The sequence below is a fragment of the Myripristis murdjan genome, chromosome 9, assembly GCF_902150065.1.
Source record: "Myripristis murdjan chromosome 9, fMyrMur1.1, whole genome shotgun sequence".
NCBI lineage: Eukaryota > Metazoa > Chordata > Actinopteri > Holocentriformes > Holocentridae > Myripristis > Myripristis murdjan.
In genome coordinates, this window is record NC_043988.1 from 9,612,239 (window position 1) to 9,633,947 (window position 21,709).

General features: G+C 42.6%; 2 protein-coding genes across 2 annotated transcripts; one reads left to right on the forward strand and one right to left on the reverse strand.

The window, feature by feature from the left end:
* Positions 1 to 856: 856 nt before the first annotated feature.
* anapc5 (anaphase promoting complex subunit 5) lies at positions 857 to 8,342 on the reverse strand. Its single transcript, XM_030060964.1, has 17 exons — positions 7,835 to 8,342; positions 7,215 to 7,294; positions 6,884 to 6,993; positions 6,526 to 6,769; positions 6,234 to 6,300; positions 6,036 to 6,137; positions 5,715 to 5,905; positions 5,532 to 5,613; positions 5,314 to 5,406; positions 4,367 to 4,548; positions 3,234 to 3,369; positions 2,980 to 3,054; positions 2,245 to 2,366; positions 2,039 to 2,146; positions 1,603 to 1,750; positions 1,280 to 1,442; positions 857 to 1,167 (listed from the first exon to the last, which is right to left on the reverse strand). The coding sequence occupies exons 1-17, from the start codon at positions 8,030 to 8,032 to the stop codon at positions 956 to 958; spliced, it is 2,313 nt and encodes a 770-aa protein (XP_029916824.1). The 5' UTR covers positions 8,033 to 8,342; the 3' UTR covers positions 857 to 955.
* Positions 8,343 to 10,367: 2,025 nt separating this feature from the next.
* rnf34a (ring finger protein 34a) lies at positions 10,368 to 21,502 on the forward strand. Its single transcript, XM_030060207.1, has 7 exons — positions 10,368 to 10,540; positions 11,334 to 11,552; positions 13,904 to 14,290; positions 15,130 to 15,192; positions 17,985 to 18,186; positions 18,476 to 18,505; positions 19,762 to 21,502. Exons 1-7 carry the CDS (start codon positions 10,535 to 10,537, stop codon positions 19,947 to 19,949), a joined length of 1,095 nt encoding a protein of 364 aa, XP_029916067.1. The 5' UTR covers positions 10,368 to 10,534; the 3' UTR covers positions 19,950 to 21,502.
* The last annotated feature ends 207 nt before the right edge of the window (positions 21,503 to 21,709 follow it).

Below are 21,709 nucleotides of genomic sequence, written 5' to 3' on the forward strand. Positions count from 1 at the left end.
CACATACCTGTAGAAATCCTACTTAGTGGCAATAATGTATATGTACATGTCAGATTAGCCAATTATATCATGCTAAAGTTATTTATTTTCTAAAAGCCGGTAATTTGAAGTTTGGGTAATGGATTACAGGCCCATCAGACTATCAAACTGTAATGTTATCACTGAAATAGTTCTCACAAAATTGTGTCAGACTCAAGTGGAATACAGATATCTGGTGTTATGTCATCTCAGGTCTATTACATTATAAATGTGATCATGAGTCAAGGAAATGTTCCTCCTCCGCCAAAATGGATTCCTGCTTCATCAGTATTCCTCTGGCGAAATAAGAATCATCCAACCCACTGAAACACATTCATCTTGCAGCTAACTGTGATATTACCCTCATTCATCAAAAAGCGGTGGGTAAATCAGCCCTGCCGTGACAGCTCCTGATAAACTTTCAGCGTGTTTCACACTCCACCGTCTGCTGACATTCATGTCTGACAACCTTGGATCTTTGCTGTGGCCGATGTTATCAAGCCCATCGTTACATTCATCATCAACACAGGCCATCATTCAAATTCTGAATCTGACTGGAAGCTCAGACAAAAGGGATCTATTCTGAATTTACTTGAGATTCACCATCATTTTTGATTATTCAAATTATCCTGCTTCCTGATTATTGAGGCCCTCCAGGCAGAGAGTTCAGCAACACTCTCTACAGCTCTAAATATTTATTGAGAGAGCAAGGCAGCTCTGACAGAGAGCAGGCCAGCTCTTCAGCACCATCTAGTGGTGATAAGGTGGTAAGCCTGGTCTGCAATTAAGAGAAACTGTTGCATTACAGAAAGGGAAAGCAATGACAAAAATCAGTATGTGTATTAACAAATGCTTTTTTTAATATCTATATGTCCATGGCAACAACTGTATGCTTTTGAGCTGCCAAAACTATGGTTTGTAGGCAGAGAGGGAACAGTTAAAGTCTCATGGAAATTGGTGCTGCAGGAGACTGCAGCTCCTGGTCCAGCAGGCGGAACAGCATGGCACATTTGTTGCACTGGGAGGTTTGTCTCAGTGAGCGGTAGAGCTGAGCCTGCAGGTAGTACACGTCCCGCAACCGCTCCTTACAGTTCAACATGGAGAAGTAGGAAGCTGCCTCGTCTAGCGTTTGCACTGCCGAGCCCAAAGCTGAGGGGAGACAACAAACAAGTAAGCTGTGGTGTTTTTAAAGAGAGGCCGCAGAACCACAAAAACACTATGAGACGGGGATCAGTATTTGGCAGGGCGTCAGGGCTGTTACCTGCTTGCCCTTGTCCGTTTGGCCTGGACCCAGCCACGGCCATCTGACAGCGGGCTGTGAGCAGCAGGGCACGGCCTTTGTCCATGACCGCTCCATGGGCAAGAATCGGCTCCATGGCTTCATGCAGGACAGTCAGCGCCTGTTCAGGAACCCCCAACATCAGCTGCAGGAAGGAGCACAAACAACATCAACTAAACTAGTTAGAGGACACATGTGTGACTCTGCTGCTTTTATTTTGCATTTTACAACGGCAATGCCGGAGCTAAAGGCTGTGGCAATTTGCATGCATGTGTAGCCTGCTCAACTGTGCAACAGAGGCTGACCTGAGTGAAGGCCAGGTGAAGGACGGTCTCCGAGGCCAGGGCCTGTAAGTGGTGCTGTCTAGCCAGAGCCAAAGCCTGCAGGAGGAAAGGAAGGGCTGTAGAGAAGCCACACGACTCCCAGTGGAGTTCGGCAGTAGAAAGCATAACCCTGTATACGACATAATTAAAGAGGAAGTGAGACAGTAAAAAATAAAAATGTGGTTAAGTGCAGACTTCCAGTCATAATCACTGAAAAGCAAACATCCATCTAGAAAAAAAATCAATTATTTTTTTGAAAAGGATTTAAGTCATGTTTATTTCTATATCCTTAATTTAATACCACAAACTATGACATACACTCTAATTGTAACATCAAAACATCTTATGCAGGTCGAAGTAAAAACAGGAAAACTTGATTCCTCAAGAAAAAAGGTAAACATGGAAGCTGCTGTCCTACCTGATGATCATCTCTGTACATTTGGTCTTCTCACAGTGCACCTGCAGCCTCTGTAAGATGCTGTAGGCTTCAGTGCTCCGGTTGAGCGCCTTCAGAACTTGAGCTTTCCTGTCAGTAAACACACCGTTACAGCTGGAAGACAGATTACCGAGAGATGAGACATGCATTAATGAGAATGAGAACTGAGGATTTTGTTCTGGCTTTACCTGTAGAGGCCCTCTGTTTTATTTAAGGCGGCGATTGCTGTGACTTGTGGCTCTGCCAAGTGATATTTCCCTTCATTCATATGCCTCTCAAATTGGATTTTCAGGTCACAAAGCATCCAGAGCTGATTCAGATTAAGGGGAAAAAAACAGAGCATTATTTTTAGCCTTGAATCTTACTGCACACATGTTTGTATTTTTCAAAATATTTATAATGCTGGGGTAAAAACAAGGGCTGAGCATTATGGTTTAAAAAAAATCATATTGCAATTATTTTGACGGATATTGTAATTGGGATATGATTCACACTTTTAGTGTGAATGGTAATTTTAGAATTATAATGTATTTTCACTGTTAAAATGATGATGAGAATTTCTGTGGTCTGTACCAAACATGTTTTCTGCCACCTGAAGAATACAATTTATGGCCAGGGAATCTCTGTAGTACTACCTACTGTCATTTATAATGGTATTTTGTCACATATTTTACTCCTATCAAAAAACTGCAGCTCCTGTGATTTAGATACCGCACTTGGCTATACTGCAATATTGCTAATATTTCAATGAACTGTTTGGCCCAAATAAAAATATATAAATAAATGAATAAATAAACAAAGTGACTCCAAGTGCAGCTCCTCAACTACAGTATGACATCTTGCTCGATTCCTCAAATCATCGCTCTTTATCACTCTCTGCTGTCCAGTCCACCATTGTACAATTAAGCTGTAAGTAAACTCACTTTGGCATGCTGTGTGTGAGGAGGAAACTGCTCTTTCAGATGCAGAAGAATCTCTGCAACAGCACCGTACAGGCCCTGCGACAAAAATGTGGAGACAACAACAACAGAAAACAGCTGTTGAACTCAGCCCAGCAGCTGCAAAGTAGACCTGATCAATGTTGATTATCTCGCCGCAATGCTGGGCCAAGTGCCTAATGGATACGTCACAGCAGGGTAGATAGCAGACATAGACAACATCAAATTAAAGGCCGTACCTGCTCAGCGTGCAGCTCGGCCAGGTGGCAGAGAGCCACAGCGAAGGCCTCTGTGTTGTTCTGCTGCACCCCGAAGTTGACTGGCTCCAGACTGCTCATGTTGAGAAGCAGCTGGGCCTGCTGCAGAGCCATGGTGCTGCACGGGACGTGAGGGGGCACAAAGAACAGTCAGCAAGAGTAAGGGTCATCCATACACTTGAATCGCCTTTTTAAAGGAATAGTTCATCTAAAATACAAAAAAAAAAAAAGATAATTTCCTACTTCCCCCGGTACTGTCTATCCATCCAGATAGTTTCTGTATTATGCAGTGAGGTTTCCCATCTGTCTCACAGCACCCCAATACAATGGGGATAGGTGGCTGTTCATTTGTGGAGCTCAAACAATCTTTCCCACAACAATGACAGGGATAATCCACAGCTCTTGGGGGCAAAAAGTTGCACTGGAAACTAATTTCCTGCTGAACAACACTGGCAAATTGCATTTATCCATCTCTAATTCATACTCACTGGAGGCAAATAGAGATGCTGTTGTGGAATTTTTCCACATGTCAGTTTTTGATGGTTTGAGATCCACAAAACAATACCCATCAAGCCCCTTTGCACTGGGGTGAATTGAAGCAGACTGGAAACCTCACCAAATTGCACAGACACTATTTGGGTGGACAGATGGCACTAGCGGTAAAAGAAAATCTCTTCTTGAATTTTTTGGGCAAACTGTTCCTTCAGCATAAATTTTGGGCGCATTCATTTATGCTCTTGAAAAATCTGACTTGGATATGAAAACCACGTTTAGCAGTGCAACTCAATAAACAGATGCAAGTGTTTGGAAGTAATACAAATGTGAACTAATTTAAGGGCTTCACAGCACATATGCAACTCAAGTTCAGCCAAGCATAAAAACATTAGACAACAAATGTCAGAGGCAAATATCAACAAACTAGCCACAAATCCCTACGAGAACAAAGCCTGTGACAGTGTTTCAACAGAGCATGGCATACTGCTATTACAGATGGGGGGTTTTAAGTGTGTGAGGAGGGGGGAGAGGGAGGCTGTGTGTTGACATGCAATCTGCTGTTGGTAACGGTGAGCTACAGAGACAAGCGTGCATCAGGGTGACAAGGTGAGGAGCCTGACCTCTTGCCGTACATCCTCCATATGGATGTAGTCTGGGCCAAGCTGATTTCTATCAGCTCTGACAGACTGTGCTTCCAGTGCAGGATGTCTGTGTCCTTCAGTGCATCCATCAGTTCATGGGCTGTCTTGCCCTGGATCGCCCCCTGCTGGACTAAGGACTGAATGCCCAGGGATGCCAGGTACTACAAAGAAGAGAATAATCGAGGAGTGTGGCAGATACATGCATTCTTGTGCCGCAAGACATGTTTTACATATCTTATTTCTGAAGAACGATTCTAAAACACAGGAGAATGGATAAATATCATGGAAGTTTACGTGAGCAGCAAGGCAGGCATCAGATAGTAACTCAACTGACAAGAGCAAAAAAGAAAGCCCCAATATTCAATGAGAGAGTGATGCATTGTGTTTACAGCGCTACACTCTATAATACAGCCTGTTTAAACAGCTCAGATGATGCATGTGATGTCAAGCATGCAGTCCATCTCAAACTGTAAGAAAGCATCTCTATGCTCACCCAACTTGGGAAAAACTTTTCCAGCACTGCGGACTTCACATTTTTGGATTTGATAAACACCAAAAGAAATACGACTGCTGAAAGATGCATTCCAACTATGGTGTTAATTTCTATCATGTATTAGAAGCCAGGGCAATTCCTGAGAAATCTTTCTTGTCTTCTCACACTTTTTACTGTCATTTATGAACACTACCTTAAAGAAAACTTTTCAGTCAGGGCCTATTTGTTGGGGATCATTGCACAAAAGTCATGATAACTTTAAGGAGGTGCTGTAGTGTGATTACGGATGTCAAAGTGCTGCTGTATCACGTTTCTGCACTCATAATCACAGTAAAAGCACACCTCTCAAGTATGATATATTAACTGCCAAAGCCACATTCCCACAGGCGTTCTTCGTTGAGGAACTCAAAATGAGGCCTTCAGCTTCACTTACTGGTAGGCAGAAATGGGCAGCCATTTTTACTGAATCCTCGGTTAACACAGAGCTGTCAGATCCTTTCATCTGCTCCAGTGTGTAAAGCCAACTCTGAGGCACAGATAAGGCACAGAGACAAAAGGAGAAGGAAAGAGAGATAGTCGGCATCATGAACAATCCATCATGGTGTCAACACTGAAATAAAAGAACAAAACAAAAGGATTTTTTCTTTTTACCAGACAGTGCTGCAAGCAGACGTGATCATTGGACTCCTGGGCGATGCGGATAGCCTCTTGTAGAGCCAGGTCAGCCTGTTGACTGAGGGCCAACAAGACAAAAACAGTTGCATAAGCCATATTCTCTACTCTAAGGGTTACTGCAGGTGCTCATAAAGGTGCCTCTCCACCCCTGCTACTCACTAGTGGCCAAAGCGACAGTGAAGGCTGGCCAGGTTGAGGGCAGCGTAGCGGAGACTTCGCCCGTAGCCCTCGTCCCCATTGCTCTTTCCCTCGCTGCCAGACAGGATGAGGCGGTCAAAATAATGCAACAGACTGTGAGTGGAGATGAAGATGTCCTGGACTCGCATGCTGTTCAGGTAGTTGAGGTAATGCTGAGGGAAGGCAAAACACAAAAGAGCTGATAAGGCCGATATCTCCCTTTGGCACTCACTGAAATTGCACTATCAAGGGTGCGGTCGTAAGGATGATTGTGAAAGAAGTGGTTTGGGAGCGAAACCTCACCGCCTCAGCAAAATCTGGGTTAAACTTCAGCATGTTGTTGAGCTCGTCCTGCAGAGCGGCAGGCTTTAGAGCTTTGTTCTCATCATTCTTCAGAAGGTATGCCTGAGGGCAAAAGATGTTTTCAATTACTATATAATCTAAAATCCATCGGCTCCTACAACACCACTTCCAGATCTGACTGTATATTTGTACACTCACCTGTCTCGCAAGAAAGTACTCTGCTTGTTTTTGTGACAGTGGACCTCTACTCGGAGCGTCATCATTTCTAAAAGAGTGCCCAAATAATAATTGAGAATCTGATGTAATGAACCTCTCTGATCACAACACGGTCAAGACAAGAGGCTTCCAATTAGTAGCATCACACTGTATCTCTGTTTAACCAGAGTCAACCAATCTCAGTGCACAGAATTAAGATTTAGCCTACTTATAATGCAACAGCAAGTAAATAAACAGACAATTAATGACAATAAACAAGAATAACATCACTAACCGAAGCTCTGACTCATGAAGTGGGGTGTCCAGCTCCTCCTTGTCTGTTCTGTCCCCGACAGTGTCCTCAGTGCTGGTGAGGTCCATGTCTGAGTCATCTGCAGCCAGCACCGGCACATCAACCTGCCTGTCGGTCGGCTTGGCATAGTGGCTGTGGTAGTACTGCTGCAGGGACTTGTACAGCTTGTACACCTGACTGAAGGACAGTTTGTTGTAGGCCAGGAGCATGTGTCTCATGAAAAGACCTAAAACACAGGTTAGACACAGCAGTGAGGTGCTCTTTCTAGCAGGAGTCACAGTGATCTTTCAGGACTTTGTTTAACCAAACCTCGAGGGGTCGTCACATGATGCGTACTCACCGACAACACTGGTTTTATACGCCTCTGAATCAAAAGCGGTGAAAGGAGTGGGAAGAGTGGAAAAGAAGAATTCCATGTCTTTCAGCTCACCATCCGCCATTTCATGTAGCCTTTAGAGATTAAAAAAAAACAAAAAAACACCATCAGTCTCTGCAGCTATAACAGAGGACACAATCATTTTTAATCATTCTGGGTTAAGAGCATCAGATATATGAATTTTGTGTAGCACCTACATCAGCTGCGGTTCACACTAATCATCTAACAGCTTCTAAATGTGTAGCATGGGACTGAGCCATCACCAAAACAAATATTTCAAAGTGCATCAGAGTACCTGAGTTTGACAGCATATGCAGTCTGGGGGCAGCAATCCTCCACAGTCTTGAGGAACTGGCCAAGAGTCAAATCTGGACCCTTTACGATGATCCAAGAGGAGACAGAGACAGAGAGAGACCAGGATGAATGACCAATCCACCCTCCTGTTACCTTCAAATTTACTGTTATCTCAAGGAAAATGAATCAGGTCAGCTGGATTTATAGTGGACTTAGTTATATGTTGTAGAAGACATTTCACCCCTTTATCCAAGTAGCTTCATCAGGTCATGCTGTTCACTACACCTGATTCAATTTCCTTGAGATGCCCATGACCTGAGAATATGCATAGGAAATTTACTTTTTTTTTTTTTTTTTTTTTTTTTTTTTTTAACAGTTGGGGTCAATTTGACAGCAATTTAAACCTCCAGAAAATAATTATAATAAAAATTGTTAACCAAGTTTATGAGTCTTGATGACTACCTAAACAGCCCTTTAAGTAAAACAAATAGACCCAAATGAAACACCTTTAAAGGACATTGAAAACATCATGATACTGGTGTGTTTAGAGACTTTAACCACTGCATGGGCTCGACCCGACCCCAGACACAACATGAGGCTAAAGCGAGGCGAGGCGGCTACCTGCTGCAGGGGCAGGATGAGCTTGTTGAGCCGCCGTCGCTCCGGCAGGGAGATCTTGGACGTGGTCATCTCGTAAAGCAAGGCCAGCACGGAGATCTTGTACGGCGTCACCCAGTCCTTAATACCAAACACGTTGGCGTGGACGACTCCGTTCGTCATCATGGGGTTGAAATATAGACTTTCATGCACACTCGCCATCGTTTACAGACTTATCTAGTCAGCGGTAAAGAAGAAATAAGTGTCCACCTAGCCAAGAGAAACGGTTAGCTAACGGCGGCTAGCTAGCGTACCGATAATTTAACTTATTAAAGCCCATATAGAGGCTAGCGCCGCATAACACCGTATTAGCGACGGTGAATAACTAATTTGAAATCCAGTTATCTTGCTTGGAGCACACAGTCGCTTCGGCCGTGTCATTCGTGGTTAATTTGAAGCATGTTTACTACAAAAATATGCCACTGCGCTTCAAACCGCCCTCCATCTGTCCACTGAGAAACACGTCACGGCTCGCGCTCAGTACCCACAGTTGAGAGCAGAAAAGTCGATAATGGAAATTAAACTGATAATTAAGTTAATGAGGATGCTTCCAAACATTTAAATTCACTGGTATAATATGCTCTTCTGTAATCAGTGTGAGTATCTATACTGGTCATGATCCGGTCCCTAAACTCTGGTCCTTAAACTCTGTTTAAAAAAAAAAAAAAAAAAAAAAAAAAAAAAAAATATATATATATATATATATATATATATATATATATAGAGAGAGAGAGAGAGAGAGAGAGAGAGAGAGAGAGAGAGAGAGTCATTTATTGTGAACACTGCAGTTCAGTTGCTTGCAGGCGCAGATGCTGTTGCTGTGGCTGTTCATTCACTCTACCCATCCTTTACTTTATCCATCCAGATCTGATGGTGAGCAGGAGAGTTGCTCATCCTCAGAGTGCTCTGCTGCAGGCTGATGCCAATAACAATAACAATGCCAACCAATAACACTGCTGTTGGAGTGGAGTGGATGGACTGCACAGCATGTTGGTATGCAGTGTTTCACTAGAGACAAAGTGACCTATTTCAGGCAAATAAAAAGGTAGGTAAATTGGTTTGCGTACTGTTAAACCTGTCTGTGCTGTTGCAGGACTGAAGCTGCATTTGCAGAAAGTTTCCTTTGACCTTGACCCTGGAGCAGCTGTGGTTGCTGTTCCCATGTAGAGACTGTGGCCGTGCTGTGGCAAGGAGACCTACACAGTTCCTATGTGAGCACCTGAATCTCCATACAGGACCCCATTCCACTTTCATATCAAGTATAATAGAAACACAGTCAATGATATAGTGGTAAATAAAACAGTGGGTTAACTATGACCTCCAGCTGCAGTTCATCATAATGCAAACAACCAACAATACAAACAAAGGTCATTTACTTTCAGAAAAAAATGAATTTACCTTATAAAGATTCACATTAACTGCAACATATGGCTAAATTCCATCCCCTGATAAAAAGGTTGGTAAACTTTGTCTGGACACAGTGTCAGTGGGCTGTAGTGAGAGCTTCACAGAGCCTTGGGTCTCTTGATTTGAACATGTATTTGTTTGTTCTCACTGTTGAACCATAAATGTGACAGGGGGCACAGTGCATTCCTGTTATCTTCAAATGTCCTAACATTTTTTAGAATTTGGGATCAATTTGACCCCATTACTTTCAACCTCCAGAAAATTAATATATTAATAAAAATAAGAATTGTTACACAAGTTTATGTGTCCGGTACTTTATGTCTTGTTGACCCCAAAGGAAAAACACTGATGTGTACAAAACATGTACAGGACATTGAAAACTATTATCATGTCAATTTCATGTTTACCCACTTGTCCCCATTAAATTTGGAAAAGTCATATGAAGGGGAAAAAAAGTAATCATGTATTTAAAGACATTAAACACTGAATGTGGTCAAACTGACCCTAAAGATAACAGGAGGGTCAAACTCTCAGATTAACAGGGCTACATGTGCAGATAATTCAGAAAAAAAGTGAGCATGACAGGTATGAGTGGTGCACGCCTCTGCATTGGTTCTCTGGCTGTGATTGGTTGACTCCTCACAGCAGGTGACTGTCATGCCGCCTTCAGGGAAACTAGGGAATGTAAGGAATAACTGCTCGGTAACATCGTTGACCTCGGCTTTCACAGCTTAAATACTGCTTTGGAATTCGAGTTTTGCGATGCACACACACTTATGCATCTCTCTGAACTCTGAGGTCACCAACAAGGACATTTCCGGTCGTCAACTATGATAAGTTGTATATTTATTTATAATAAAAAACAATGGATCATTTCTATCAGATGCTATAGTAGCACAAGGCATCTGGGCGGACTTTCAGTCTGAAGTCGACATTGCATTTTTTGGCATGCTGTAAAACATTAAGTGAAATGTATCAGTCATGAGGTACCGCCTAGGCAATTTTTGCTTGAACCTGGACGCGTGACCACTTCCAAATCGCTGTTGTGAAGAATTGGGAGTGACGGATTTTCTCACAGGACATGAACGCAGCGTCACTCTTCCACACGCACCAAGCGGCAGTTGTCGTTCAATTCTCGTCCGTCCGTTAGCAAATGAAGACGGCAGCGCCGGCCAGTTCAGCCAGGGAAGTGAGGCTCCGTGTTGCAATGATTACACCACCAATCTGCTCTTTTACTTTATTCACATCGGAGTTGCAATGAAGGTGCATATTTTTGTCTTTATAATCTCAGTTCTAAATTTAGCACTGCTTAGCTTATTGCTGCCGTCAGCTGCCTAACGCTAGCTAGCGTAGCTAACCAAGCTTCATTTTGTTGTATCGGGTAGCTGACATTATGGTTAGCCTCAGCTAGCTAGTTGGAGGAAAAAAAAAAAAAAAAAAAAAAAAAAAAAACAGCTGTTACCAGTCATCTTCTGGACAGCAACGTTAAGTATGAAGTGATACTGAATAAGGTGTATTCCTCATCTCGCTGAGGCTTTGTTAAGTTATTTTCCCTTCTGATAACGTCTGCAAAACAAACAAGCAAAATAACTATTTAACGTTAGTACACAGAGAAATGTCATTGCGTGTGTTGTGGCAGTGTTTTGAGGTTTTGGCGAGGCTTCCTCTGCTTGCTTGTGTGTCTGGTTTGTGCTGTACTGCGCTAGTCTGATCTCTGGGAGAAATGCGTTCAGTTTCCTCAGCCCCCTCTCAGATGAGCTCTTGTGTCTCCCGTATAAAGATTATGATTATCCGTTCTGTGGTCACCCTATTTTTAGACGATGCTTTCAGATGACGCTGCTGGATGTGCAGTGACCTGTCTGCACAGCATCAAAACATAACACCTTTTCATATTTTAGGTGGCCGTGCTATTTTGGCTCGCACAGATTGGCCTCTCCTCAGAGCAGGTGTCAAGACAGCACTGTTGTTGTTGACTCTGACATTAGTGTTCAGCGAGGAGATGGGCAGGGGAAAAATGCAAACAAACAGGTCTGTGTGCATGTGTTGTGCTCATCAGGCAGGGGCCTCATCCATGTGGGCTTCATGCTGTGGTCTGCTGAATGAAGTCATGGGCACCGGGGCGGTTCGAGGCCAGCAGCCAGGCTTTGGAGCCGGAGCTGGACCCTTCCGGTTTGCCCCTAGTGCGGGATACTCCACATACCCACCCACAACCTCAGGGAGCCCCAGTCTTGTATGCAAGGCCTGTGGCCAGGCCTTCTCAGTCTTCAGAAGAAAGGTAGGTCTATCATGGATGCTTTGTTTGGATACAGCTCTGACAGGGAATGTTAAGGTGTTACTGGAACTGGAGCTGAATATGTGCACAATGGGTGGGAATCACCAGAACCCCCACAATATGATATTGTCATGATTCTTAAATCAGATTACGGTAGTAGTAGGATTGCCATATATTGTTATTTATTACCTTATTTCAATTCCAAATTATGTCCCCAAGGGAAAACCTGGTCAACATCTGTTTTATCTAATAAAATATCACAGTACTGTGCTATATTGTTTTTTTTCCCCCTCACTCCAAATGTGCATGTACATAAATAGTGGGGATGAGAGTAGCAATCCAGCTGGCTATTTGATAGCTGGCTGATATATGTGACAAACAGAAATACCAGTTGGATATCTATCTGTGTGTCTATCTATCTGTCTGTCTCTCTCTTCACGGTCATTGTAAAGTCAAACATACTACATTTATTGTATTTAGTGGAGAACAGCTTGAGTCTATTACTCTGGGTGATTTTTAGCACACATAAGAAAGCGGTTCATAGTTACATTTGTTCTGGGCTCTCTCTATTTTATACTAATCTGTTAGATATCTTAAGGGGAATTTCACCCATTTTAGCAGCTTACATGTGTTATTTCTGTGCCCCAGGGTAATTTTGCCTTTGTTTATTAGCTTGAACTGCTGTCTCCTAAGCCCAGAAATCAGGCAGAAACCTTGAATCTGTGATGTGACTCGGTTGTAAAATCTGGCACTGCTTTACAGATAATCAAGGAGGAACTGATTTAATTATTTATTTGTGTGCCAAATGATTTAAAGTTGAATTGTCACACTGAATTGAAGCTCATATTCTATCAGTGCTAACATGTATGAGCAAGAATTAAGAAAGACAAATAAGCACTCCCTCCAGAAATAATTGTCAGCAAAAGTCGTTGCAGATTTGACATTACAGTGAAACAAATTCAGGGTAAATTCTTCAATTAGTAGCTTTAGGCTAGAGTGGAACATGTTTACAAGAACTGACTTAATTCTCCTTGGGCACATTAATAAAATATGTGAGTTCTTAAAATGTATGGTATTAGATTAACATTCTTTGAAACCAGTCAGAATTCCCATTCCTCAGAAACGAGCCTGGACAGTTTCAGAGAACTCAAACTGAAAAATATTTTGTAGAATATGTGATTCCATCTTCCATTCCTGCTGTTTTCGAATACCACTAAATACCACTAAATCTGAATCCAGAGTGAATGTTCATGTTATAAACTGTATTTTGCTATACAGAGCCAGTTGTTGTGTTTGGCCATTATGTGTAATCTGATGTGTCCTTTGAGATGCTCTAAATGTGGTGAGTTACATCATCAGACTGCTGCAGCCTCTACTGGGCCGCTACAGTGGAGCTGAGTGCTGGCCACTGGTTTTCATAGAGTTAAGAAAATATTGGGTTGTGCGCAATAGGCTAAAAGAGGATTAATTTAAGATGCACCCTGAGGCTGCTAATTTTTGTGGCGAACGATGCTGTTGCAGCTGATTGCAGAGACAGATGGACAGCATACTGAGTTCTGTGATATTATCTTAACGGAAGGAGCTCATGCTCAGATGGCACAGGGGCTCATTCCGCTTCTGCCGTCTGAAACCTGTGCTTCACTAGCTCACCATGCCAACGGAGAGTCTAATCCCTCATCTTGCATTTATTACTCTTTGATGTTTGTCACTTAAAAGAAATGAGCTGCCTCCTGTCCGTCTGTCTGGAGAGGTAGAGCAGATGTGGATGATTGAAAAATGCAGCAAAGGTCTACTGGCACTGATTGGCTTCCCCAGGATGTTTTTTGAGTGCCATTTTTCCTTTTTTTTTTTCCTATCATATCACAGTTTTTCTGCTTTAGACTACAAAATGAGCACAGGAAAATTTGTCCACAATTTTATATATGCTTCAGAAATGGAAAACATATGTTTTTTCCCCCCAATCTTTCATTTTGAGCTCCAAACAATGAATAATCTGTCATTATCAATTAAGCCGTTGCTTATTTTCTCAATTAATCAATTAGTTGTTTGGTCCATAAAATGTCAGAAAATGGTGAAAAAGGTTCATCACAATTTCCCACAGCCCAAGGTGACATCCTCAAACCAACAGCCCACAACCCAAAGATGTTTAGTTTACTGTCATAGAGGACTAAAGAAACGAGGAAATACTCACATTTGAGAGGCTAGAATCAGAGAATTAGGAAATTATCTTCTTAAAAATGACTCAAAATGATTAATTGATTATCAAAACAGTTGGCGATTAATCTAACAGTTGGCAACTAATCGATGGTCCGACTAATCACTGCAGCTCTACTGTCATTCTGTTTCTCCCACAGCATATCTGCTGCGACTGTAAGAAGAGCTTCTGCTCTCTGTGCTCCGTGCTTCAGGAGAACCTGCGCATTTGTGCCACGTGTCATTTGCTGAAGGAAACAGCCTTCCAGCGGCCGCAGCTCATGCGTCTACGAGTCAAGGACCTGCGCCAGTACCTGCTGCTGCGCAACATCCCCACCGACACCTGCAGGGAGAAAGAGGACCTGGTGGACCTGGTGCTCTGTCACCAAGGCACCGAGGAAGAGGAGGACCCGGACACGGCCAGCCTCAACTCCCGCTCCCTGTACACGCCGTCCCCGTCTGCGGCCCAGTCCGCCTCGGAGCTGTCTGCCCTCGCCGGTTCTCAGGAGGAGCCACTCAGCAGGAGTGATAGTTCTGATACCAACCAGGTGCGGCACTAAGACCCCCCTTTAAATCACTCAGAAATATAACTGGGAGACCCACAAAGAAAGAGCAGAACTGAATACCAGCTATCGGCCCAATTCCTGACAGTGTTTACTGTGGCATGTAATTATGCATTTTAGCCTCTTACTCACTCACTATTCATGTCCTGTTCTTTTCTTAAAAATCAGATTGGCTGGTAAAATAGTTAAAACGGTTGGTGAAAGTTTGTATTTACCCTTGACAGTGGTCTCTAGGCAGAAAGGTTAGTTTTTGCACTGTTTTCCTTTGGTAGTGGCAAAGATGCAGAGTTGAGTATCAGAACATGTGCATGCAACACAACAGGCCCTCTTAATGTGATTTCAACAGTTCAGGAAATCTTTTTTTGTTGGTTGGCACAAATATGACTATGGTAGCCCTTACACATATATCCCAGTAGACAGGTGAACATAGAGGATGTGTTGGGCTGGGGTTTACCCACCAGCTTGGCTTCATTACAGCTTGTCAGCTCCAGAGAACCTGGTCAGGGTTCTAGAAAGCAGTGAAGTGAAAATAAAATGAAAGCTGCAGTGTAGCTAATAAGACGCGCCAGAACTGACACGAAAAGGCAGCTCAACGGTAAGCAGCCAACATTCACTATAAATACTTGTACTTGCCCCGCTTAGGGAGCAGTAAGCTTTACTATGAATGGAAGGTAAGGCGCATTGTTGTTCCTCGGGTATCAATGGCCTAGTCGAAGAGTGAGTAATCCTAATCCTCAGTTAACTGGCTCGTCTGGGCCAAGGGAATGGTGTTCTTTTTAAGTGGTATACGCCGTAATGGTTGTTGTGCTTTTGCTATGTTGCAGGACATAGGTGATGCCACGTCAGTGTCGCTCCTGAACTTGGACACCAGTGAACACACTCCTGAGGTGATCTACTTCTTATCGTCAGATTGCCTGCTAAACAATATCTTGACAAAATGCATACCAGTAATTTCACTTAAGTCTGCATAAATGCTGAGTAATTTCAATTTCCGTCAGATTTCTTGCTAAATCCACCTAGATGAAATGCATTTCTGTATTTCTGCCTTAGTCTGACTTTGCTCTCTGAGTGTGCAGCTGACAGTTTTAATATCTCCGCCTTTCTTGATCTGATCTTTATTAAAATAATGATTAGTTTACGGGGCTGCACGGTATTGACAAATATGTTGCAGTTCTTTTGCTGAATATTGTGATTGCAATATGAAAGGCTGTACTTGGTGACACAGCTTTACATATTGTATATAATTTTGTGTACCAGCACTTGAGGAGGGGGCACAAGTAATATAGGGGCTGAAAATAAGATGCTAATGCTTACATTTTCTCAGTTTGAATTTAATGAAAAATTTACTCCAACGTGCAACATGATTTGTGGGCCAGGCATTCTGCACAACACCGGAAATAGTCGTTAATCAGACCGTCTGGAGCACCTTTGTCCCGGTGGTAAAAAATTGCAACCTCATGCAATATTGAATTTGCAAAGTACTCCATATTCTTTCTTTCACTCAGTTCATTTTCAGGTTATTAGAGAAATAAAATTACAGGCGAATATCACATACACAGCTCAAGTACAGAAAAAACGCACACAAAATAAAACCCATATGAACACGCAAACGTAATGATACAAGCAAACAAACATAACACATCTACCTGCGTCACAAAACAGAGTGGAGAGCATCAGGGAGGGCTCTCATGGTTTTTCATTTTGGGTGACGCATCATGTAGTCCTAGGACAAGGTATAAAGGGAGTAATAGGATTAAGGCATTAAGTATATGAACGCAGCACTGTTGTCACTTTCTGGGAAGAATAAACATGCACACAAAAATATCGCTTGATTCAGATCATGGGCGTACCAGCCAATTTTGTTCATCCTCCTGTCCCTATGGTAGTGAATCAGCATCATCCTAAATTAACAGACGCATAGCCAAAATCAGTAATTAGCATACTAGCATGCCCCATTTTTCTATATTCGGAGAGCCAGAAGTAGAAGTCAGAATCAGCATCTCTTCTGGAGTGACATCTGTAAACCTGACAGTGTCCCACCTGTTAGAAGATTATTGTGAATCCAGTACAGAACTTGCACACAGTTTCGCATAAATAGGCTCATCTGAGGCATGCTGCTATAATTTCTGCACACTGGCCACAAAATAAAAAGTTGGTTAATGTATAGATGTATATAATTATTCTAAATAAATAAATGTTACTGCACCACGTTACCCTCTCAGTCCACTGTGTCACTCAAACTCAAAACTACACACTGCTGTCAGTGTAGGTGAGGACAATTAATGCATTCATAACCCGCAACAGGCTGTGATGTATCGAAAACAAGCCGCCCCTCCCCCCGCATCACAACTAACTTGTTGGGCTGTGGAAACTGTGAGTGGGCTCATAGTTGCCAGCTGCATACCACTCTGTAGACTGATGGTGCCACAAACTCATGGGAGCAGCTGAGCAGCAGCCTATAGGCCTGTGGCTTCAGTGGGAGACAAAAACATGATAACCAACTAAGGAAGTTGAGACGCATTACATTCCAATATGGAAAATCCACTATGCACTATGCACCATTGTCTGCTAAACAAGCGAACAGTACCATTTTAATATATTAATAATTTAATTATGTTTATGACGATGATAAGTAAGAGAAAGTAAGAGCTGTAAGAGGATATTGGTGCTCTTACACTGTTTGTGAATGGGGTCCTAGATTACCAAGATCACACTAAAATTGTAGTTTATGACTGATCTTTACCTGAGGTTATGATTTATAATTACAAGCTCATTTTTTCTGTTGAAAATGATTTATTTCCAGTAGTCTCCAGTAGTCATTACTCACTAGAATTCCCAGGTCTTCTCAGGACTGGAGTTATTAGGAGTGCTTGCACTGTTCAAGGAAAGCAGCTTGTAGAATATATAACCTGCTGTTTCTCTTCAGCAGGCAGACCTCGTGCACAGGTTTCTCAATCTCCTCAGGCCCACACCTTTGTTTGTTCTGGAGTATTGAATTTAGAAAACTACAAAGGCAAAGAACTGGAAGGAAATGGCGTGCATTAGGGAGACCATAGTCTTCTCGTTAAAATGATTTCAGTGCATTGTATTGAAAGAGGTCATTTATAATCTGAATACCAAGTGCTTCCCACACTTTGAAACCAGAGTTTATGAAAGCGGAAACAAAGTCAGTATTATTGACAAATGCACAGAAGGAGTATCTTGTAGACATGCCACATGCTCTCTAGCATTTCATAAATGAAGTGTGTTAATGGTAAATGAGCAAATTGCATGCACTGTACATCAGCATTAATTATTTATTGACAGGCTTTGGTAATAGTACTCCTGTGAAACAATCACAATCACATACTGTATACTGTTTATCCCAGAGTTACTTGTCCAGGCTGAGAAGTTATACATGGAAGGGTCACTTTTAGGTTTGAAATCATAATACAACGTCCTCAAAGTCAGGAAAAAAACGTGTGTGTGTGTGTGTGTGTGTGTGTGTGTGTGTGTGTGTGTGTGCATGTTTGTTTCTGTGTCCTACACTGGAGTGCAATTTAAATTACCAAATGTAAAGGTACTTGAAATCTGCAAAAAGTCTGTGAAGGAATTTCCACTGCCACTTTATTCCACCACCAGTCCCGCTGTATTCATCATCCAATCTCCTAACCACATTTCTCGTTTCCTGCTCCCTCAGGTGAGCCCTCAGACGCGGCGGCGGGCCAGAGCCTCGCTCTCAGACATATCCAGCCCCAGGGAGATTGAGGGCATGTCGGTAAGGCAGCTGAAGGAGATCCTGGCCAGGAATTTTGTCAACTATTCAGGGTGCTGTGAGAAGTGGGAGCTGGTGGAGCGCGTCAGCCGACTGTACCGAGAGACGGAGGAGAACAGGAAGTCATGTGGGTGTTCTGTCACAATGCTGTGTGTCGCCTTGTGTTATGTCGAAACCTGTGAGGAACACTGAGTGCCGATTTCATTTGCCGACAAACGCAGTATATTCTTTTACTACAAGTGGCCAAACTGATCTTGCAGTTTAGTGAATTTGATTTTAGTTTAATATGTATTGTGTATACATTTATTAAACCACACATAATTTTATATGGCTTCCCCGTGCAAGTATTGAGCCCTCAATCCTAGATGTTATGTGCTAAGAATCTAATTTCTGTCTTTTTTTTTGTTTGTTTCCAGTGGAAAACGTGAGCAATGCTATAACTGCAGGTAAGAAATGGCCTCTCTATGTGTCTAAGAATAAGGTTTTTGTGACCAAACCTGTTTTTTTTTTTTTTTTTTTAAAGGACAATTCCACCCAAATTCAACCTGGGCCTCGTCTTCCCACTTTTTCCAACCATAGCCTTTGGTTGTGACCAAAGTGTAATCAAGCACTTCATTCTAGAGTGCTTTCGATCTGTAGTTTACCTCCTTCGTAGTCTGCTATATATTTGCATTGGTCAAGTGTCATAACGCGCAGCAGAAACCTTTAATCTTAACTATAGAAATTTACCACACCTGCACCCCCTGACATTATTACAGAGGCAATACATGCAGCACCTGCGCCGTTCCCATGTGAATATGAACGGGGGTTAATTCAAATGACTTTTCTCATTCTATTCTATTCTATTTTTTTTTTTACTTTACTCTTCCCACACAAAAGTGGTGGCCTTCCCCCCTCCTATCTGCAACGGTGCCATTGGAGGTAAGGCTTATAAAATTCCTCACCACTGTTGCCGTGGACACACATACCATCTGTGACCCGCCTCTCCATCTTCTAAATGGTGTCACCTCGCCGCCTCTGCCTGTGTCCGCATCAATACTCACCATGATCCACTTCTCATTTGCGATCCAGCCCTGTTCTTTGTGAAATGGTTTTGTTGGGTCAGCAGCCTCTCCTCTGGTATGCACAGCGCCCTGCCTCTATTGGAATGGCATTCATATCAGGATAACAGCACAGAGACTCTGGCTGTTCTATTGAAGAGGTGGATTGATGTGTTCATTATCCATTCCACTGAAGACCCTCAGTTTGAATGTTTTCATTTCCACTTCACCTTCATTTCCACACAAGACATTGTTTCCCCACCTGAGCCATCGGGAGATTTCTCTCGCTCAAAAGGTCACCTATTCATGTGTTGAGTGCATAAAGCTAAATATATCAGGGATTGTATTATGTTGGCCGCTTTAATTCACTTCCTCAGCAGCACGCCACCAGTGCTAGAGATTGCCTGGTTGCCGTGGAAACACATTGTCATTAAAACTATAAGCGGACATTGACATTTTTCAGGAGCCTGTTTGCTCCAAGCATGACCTCGCTGAAATGATAGGCATTCAGGATCAGAGGATATGTTTTTGGGAGCCGTTGAGCTTTGTGCACCTCCCTCATTCCTCCTCAGTGCATGACATCATCAGTTTGTTTTTGCTTTGTGCCGTACGCCGTGCGCCCTTCCAGTCACATCCCCGCTGTGTCCCGTGTTCTCTTGCAGATGGCGAGAGGGGTCCGCTGACGAATCACGACGACAACCTGTGCAGGATCTGCATGGACGCTGTGATCGACTGCGTCCTCCTGGAGTGTGGTCACATGGTCACCTGCACCAAGTGCGGCAAGAGGATGAATGAGTGTCCGATCTGCAGGCAGTACGTCGTGAGGGCCGTGCACGTCTTCAAGTCCTAATGCACCGCAGCAACACCGCGCTGCCGCCCCCCGCCGCCGCCTGCCTCAGAGATGTTCAGACTGAGACTGTACCCTAAGTCAGTCATGCAGCTCATGACCTTAGAATCCCCAAAAGACCTCTTTTGTGGATGTTTCATGTTTGTATTTCCCAAACTGTCACATTATTTGCACATTGAAATATTAAGAGAAACATATTCTCGTTTTGGTAATAATTTGACTGTCCACTTTGACCAGTGAGATGGGAGTGTAGGATTTTACTGTCCCAAGTCATTCCTCAACTAAACTTACCTGTAAACCATGTTCATTCCTAAATGTCTTGTTTTTGCTTTTCTTACAAATGTTCAACGTGAAGAAGAATGTGTGGTGTCCAGCCACTTTACAGTCTTGTCTAACACAACTCGTCACCCTCAGATCTGCCTATAAACTGTAGCTAGCATTCTGCCGAGGATCCTCAGCAGAGCACTTCTCTTTACACCTGCTGCAAGCGACTACATATCTTAGTAAAACTCGAGGATGGAAACACACTGAGCTCAGAGGAGTGGGGATGGGTGAACCAGGTGCCAAATAATGGGTTATGCCCTCATGCTTCCCACCCCCGTTCTCTCTGCTCAGTGTGGGCCAGCGTGCGGCTGTTGATTGTTTCGCATGCTGTACCAGAAAGCACTTTCAGATTGTACACACTGTGTGTTAATGCACCACTGTTCACAATCCACTGCAAACTATGACCATTAATAGTGAGATAGCATGAATAGAAGAAGAAAAGAAGAGAACCGGTGCTAATTCATTCAGCCATCTTTCCTGTTTTCCACCTTTGACCGTGGATGTGATTTTTCTGAATGTTTTTATTTTTTTTCTTCTTGTCGTATATTGTCAGGAGTGGAATGAAGTGTCTTCAAATGCTTTTAAGTTGATTTTTATTTCATGTAGTTGTAAAGTATCAAACTAACTATTCAAAGATATAGCGACAAGTTTACTGACACCTGTGGTATAGAAAGTATATAGAAAAAAAATGACTTGCTGTACAGTTGCATATATTGATCCATATCACTGAGATGTACATATCTATATTTTTTTCCATTTGATTTAAAATGTGTTAATATCAAATTACTGAAATGTCCCTGGGATCGGGTTAGTTTATTACAACAGAGTTACATTTTACCATGAAGTGGTTTGAAATGTGTTATGTCTGCATAGGTTTGCTTGAGGCGTCTGTCCCTGTTGGGAGAACCAGAGCATGACAACATAAGCTTGTATGGCACTGGATTTGAGATGTTTTCCCCCGCTCCTTCCCTACGTAATTGATCCAGAATCCTGGTTTTCTTTCTTCCCGTCCTGCTCATTTAAAAAATAATAATAATAATAAAATACCCAGCTCTGTACTGTACCAAGTCGACATTGCTGCTATTACAGAAAAGATGTCCCATACAATCAGCAACAGTAGCTGAGCAGGTTGCACTTTTCTTTCAGAAAGGGTGTAGTTGTGTGCAAGGTCTTAGTCTTTGTATTTGGGAATGTTGAACTTTTTATTTTGGTAATTAAAAGATTTAACCAAAGTCGTATATGTTTTTGCGTACATTTGCAGTATTTGTATTATTTTGAATCAAGACTAACAACTGCACCACATGGGGCTGATTACCAGAAATTCAGTGCAGTCATATATTGATTGTACCGATTATGTTAGCGCATACATTTTTTTTTTTTAAAGGTAGCTCTATTCTCTTAAGTGGCATTGTCAGTTTATATGAAATGTTTATGCATGT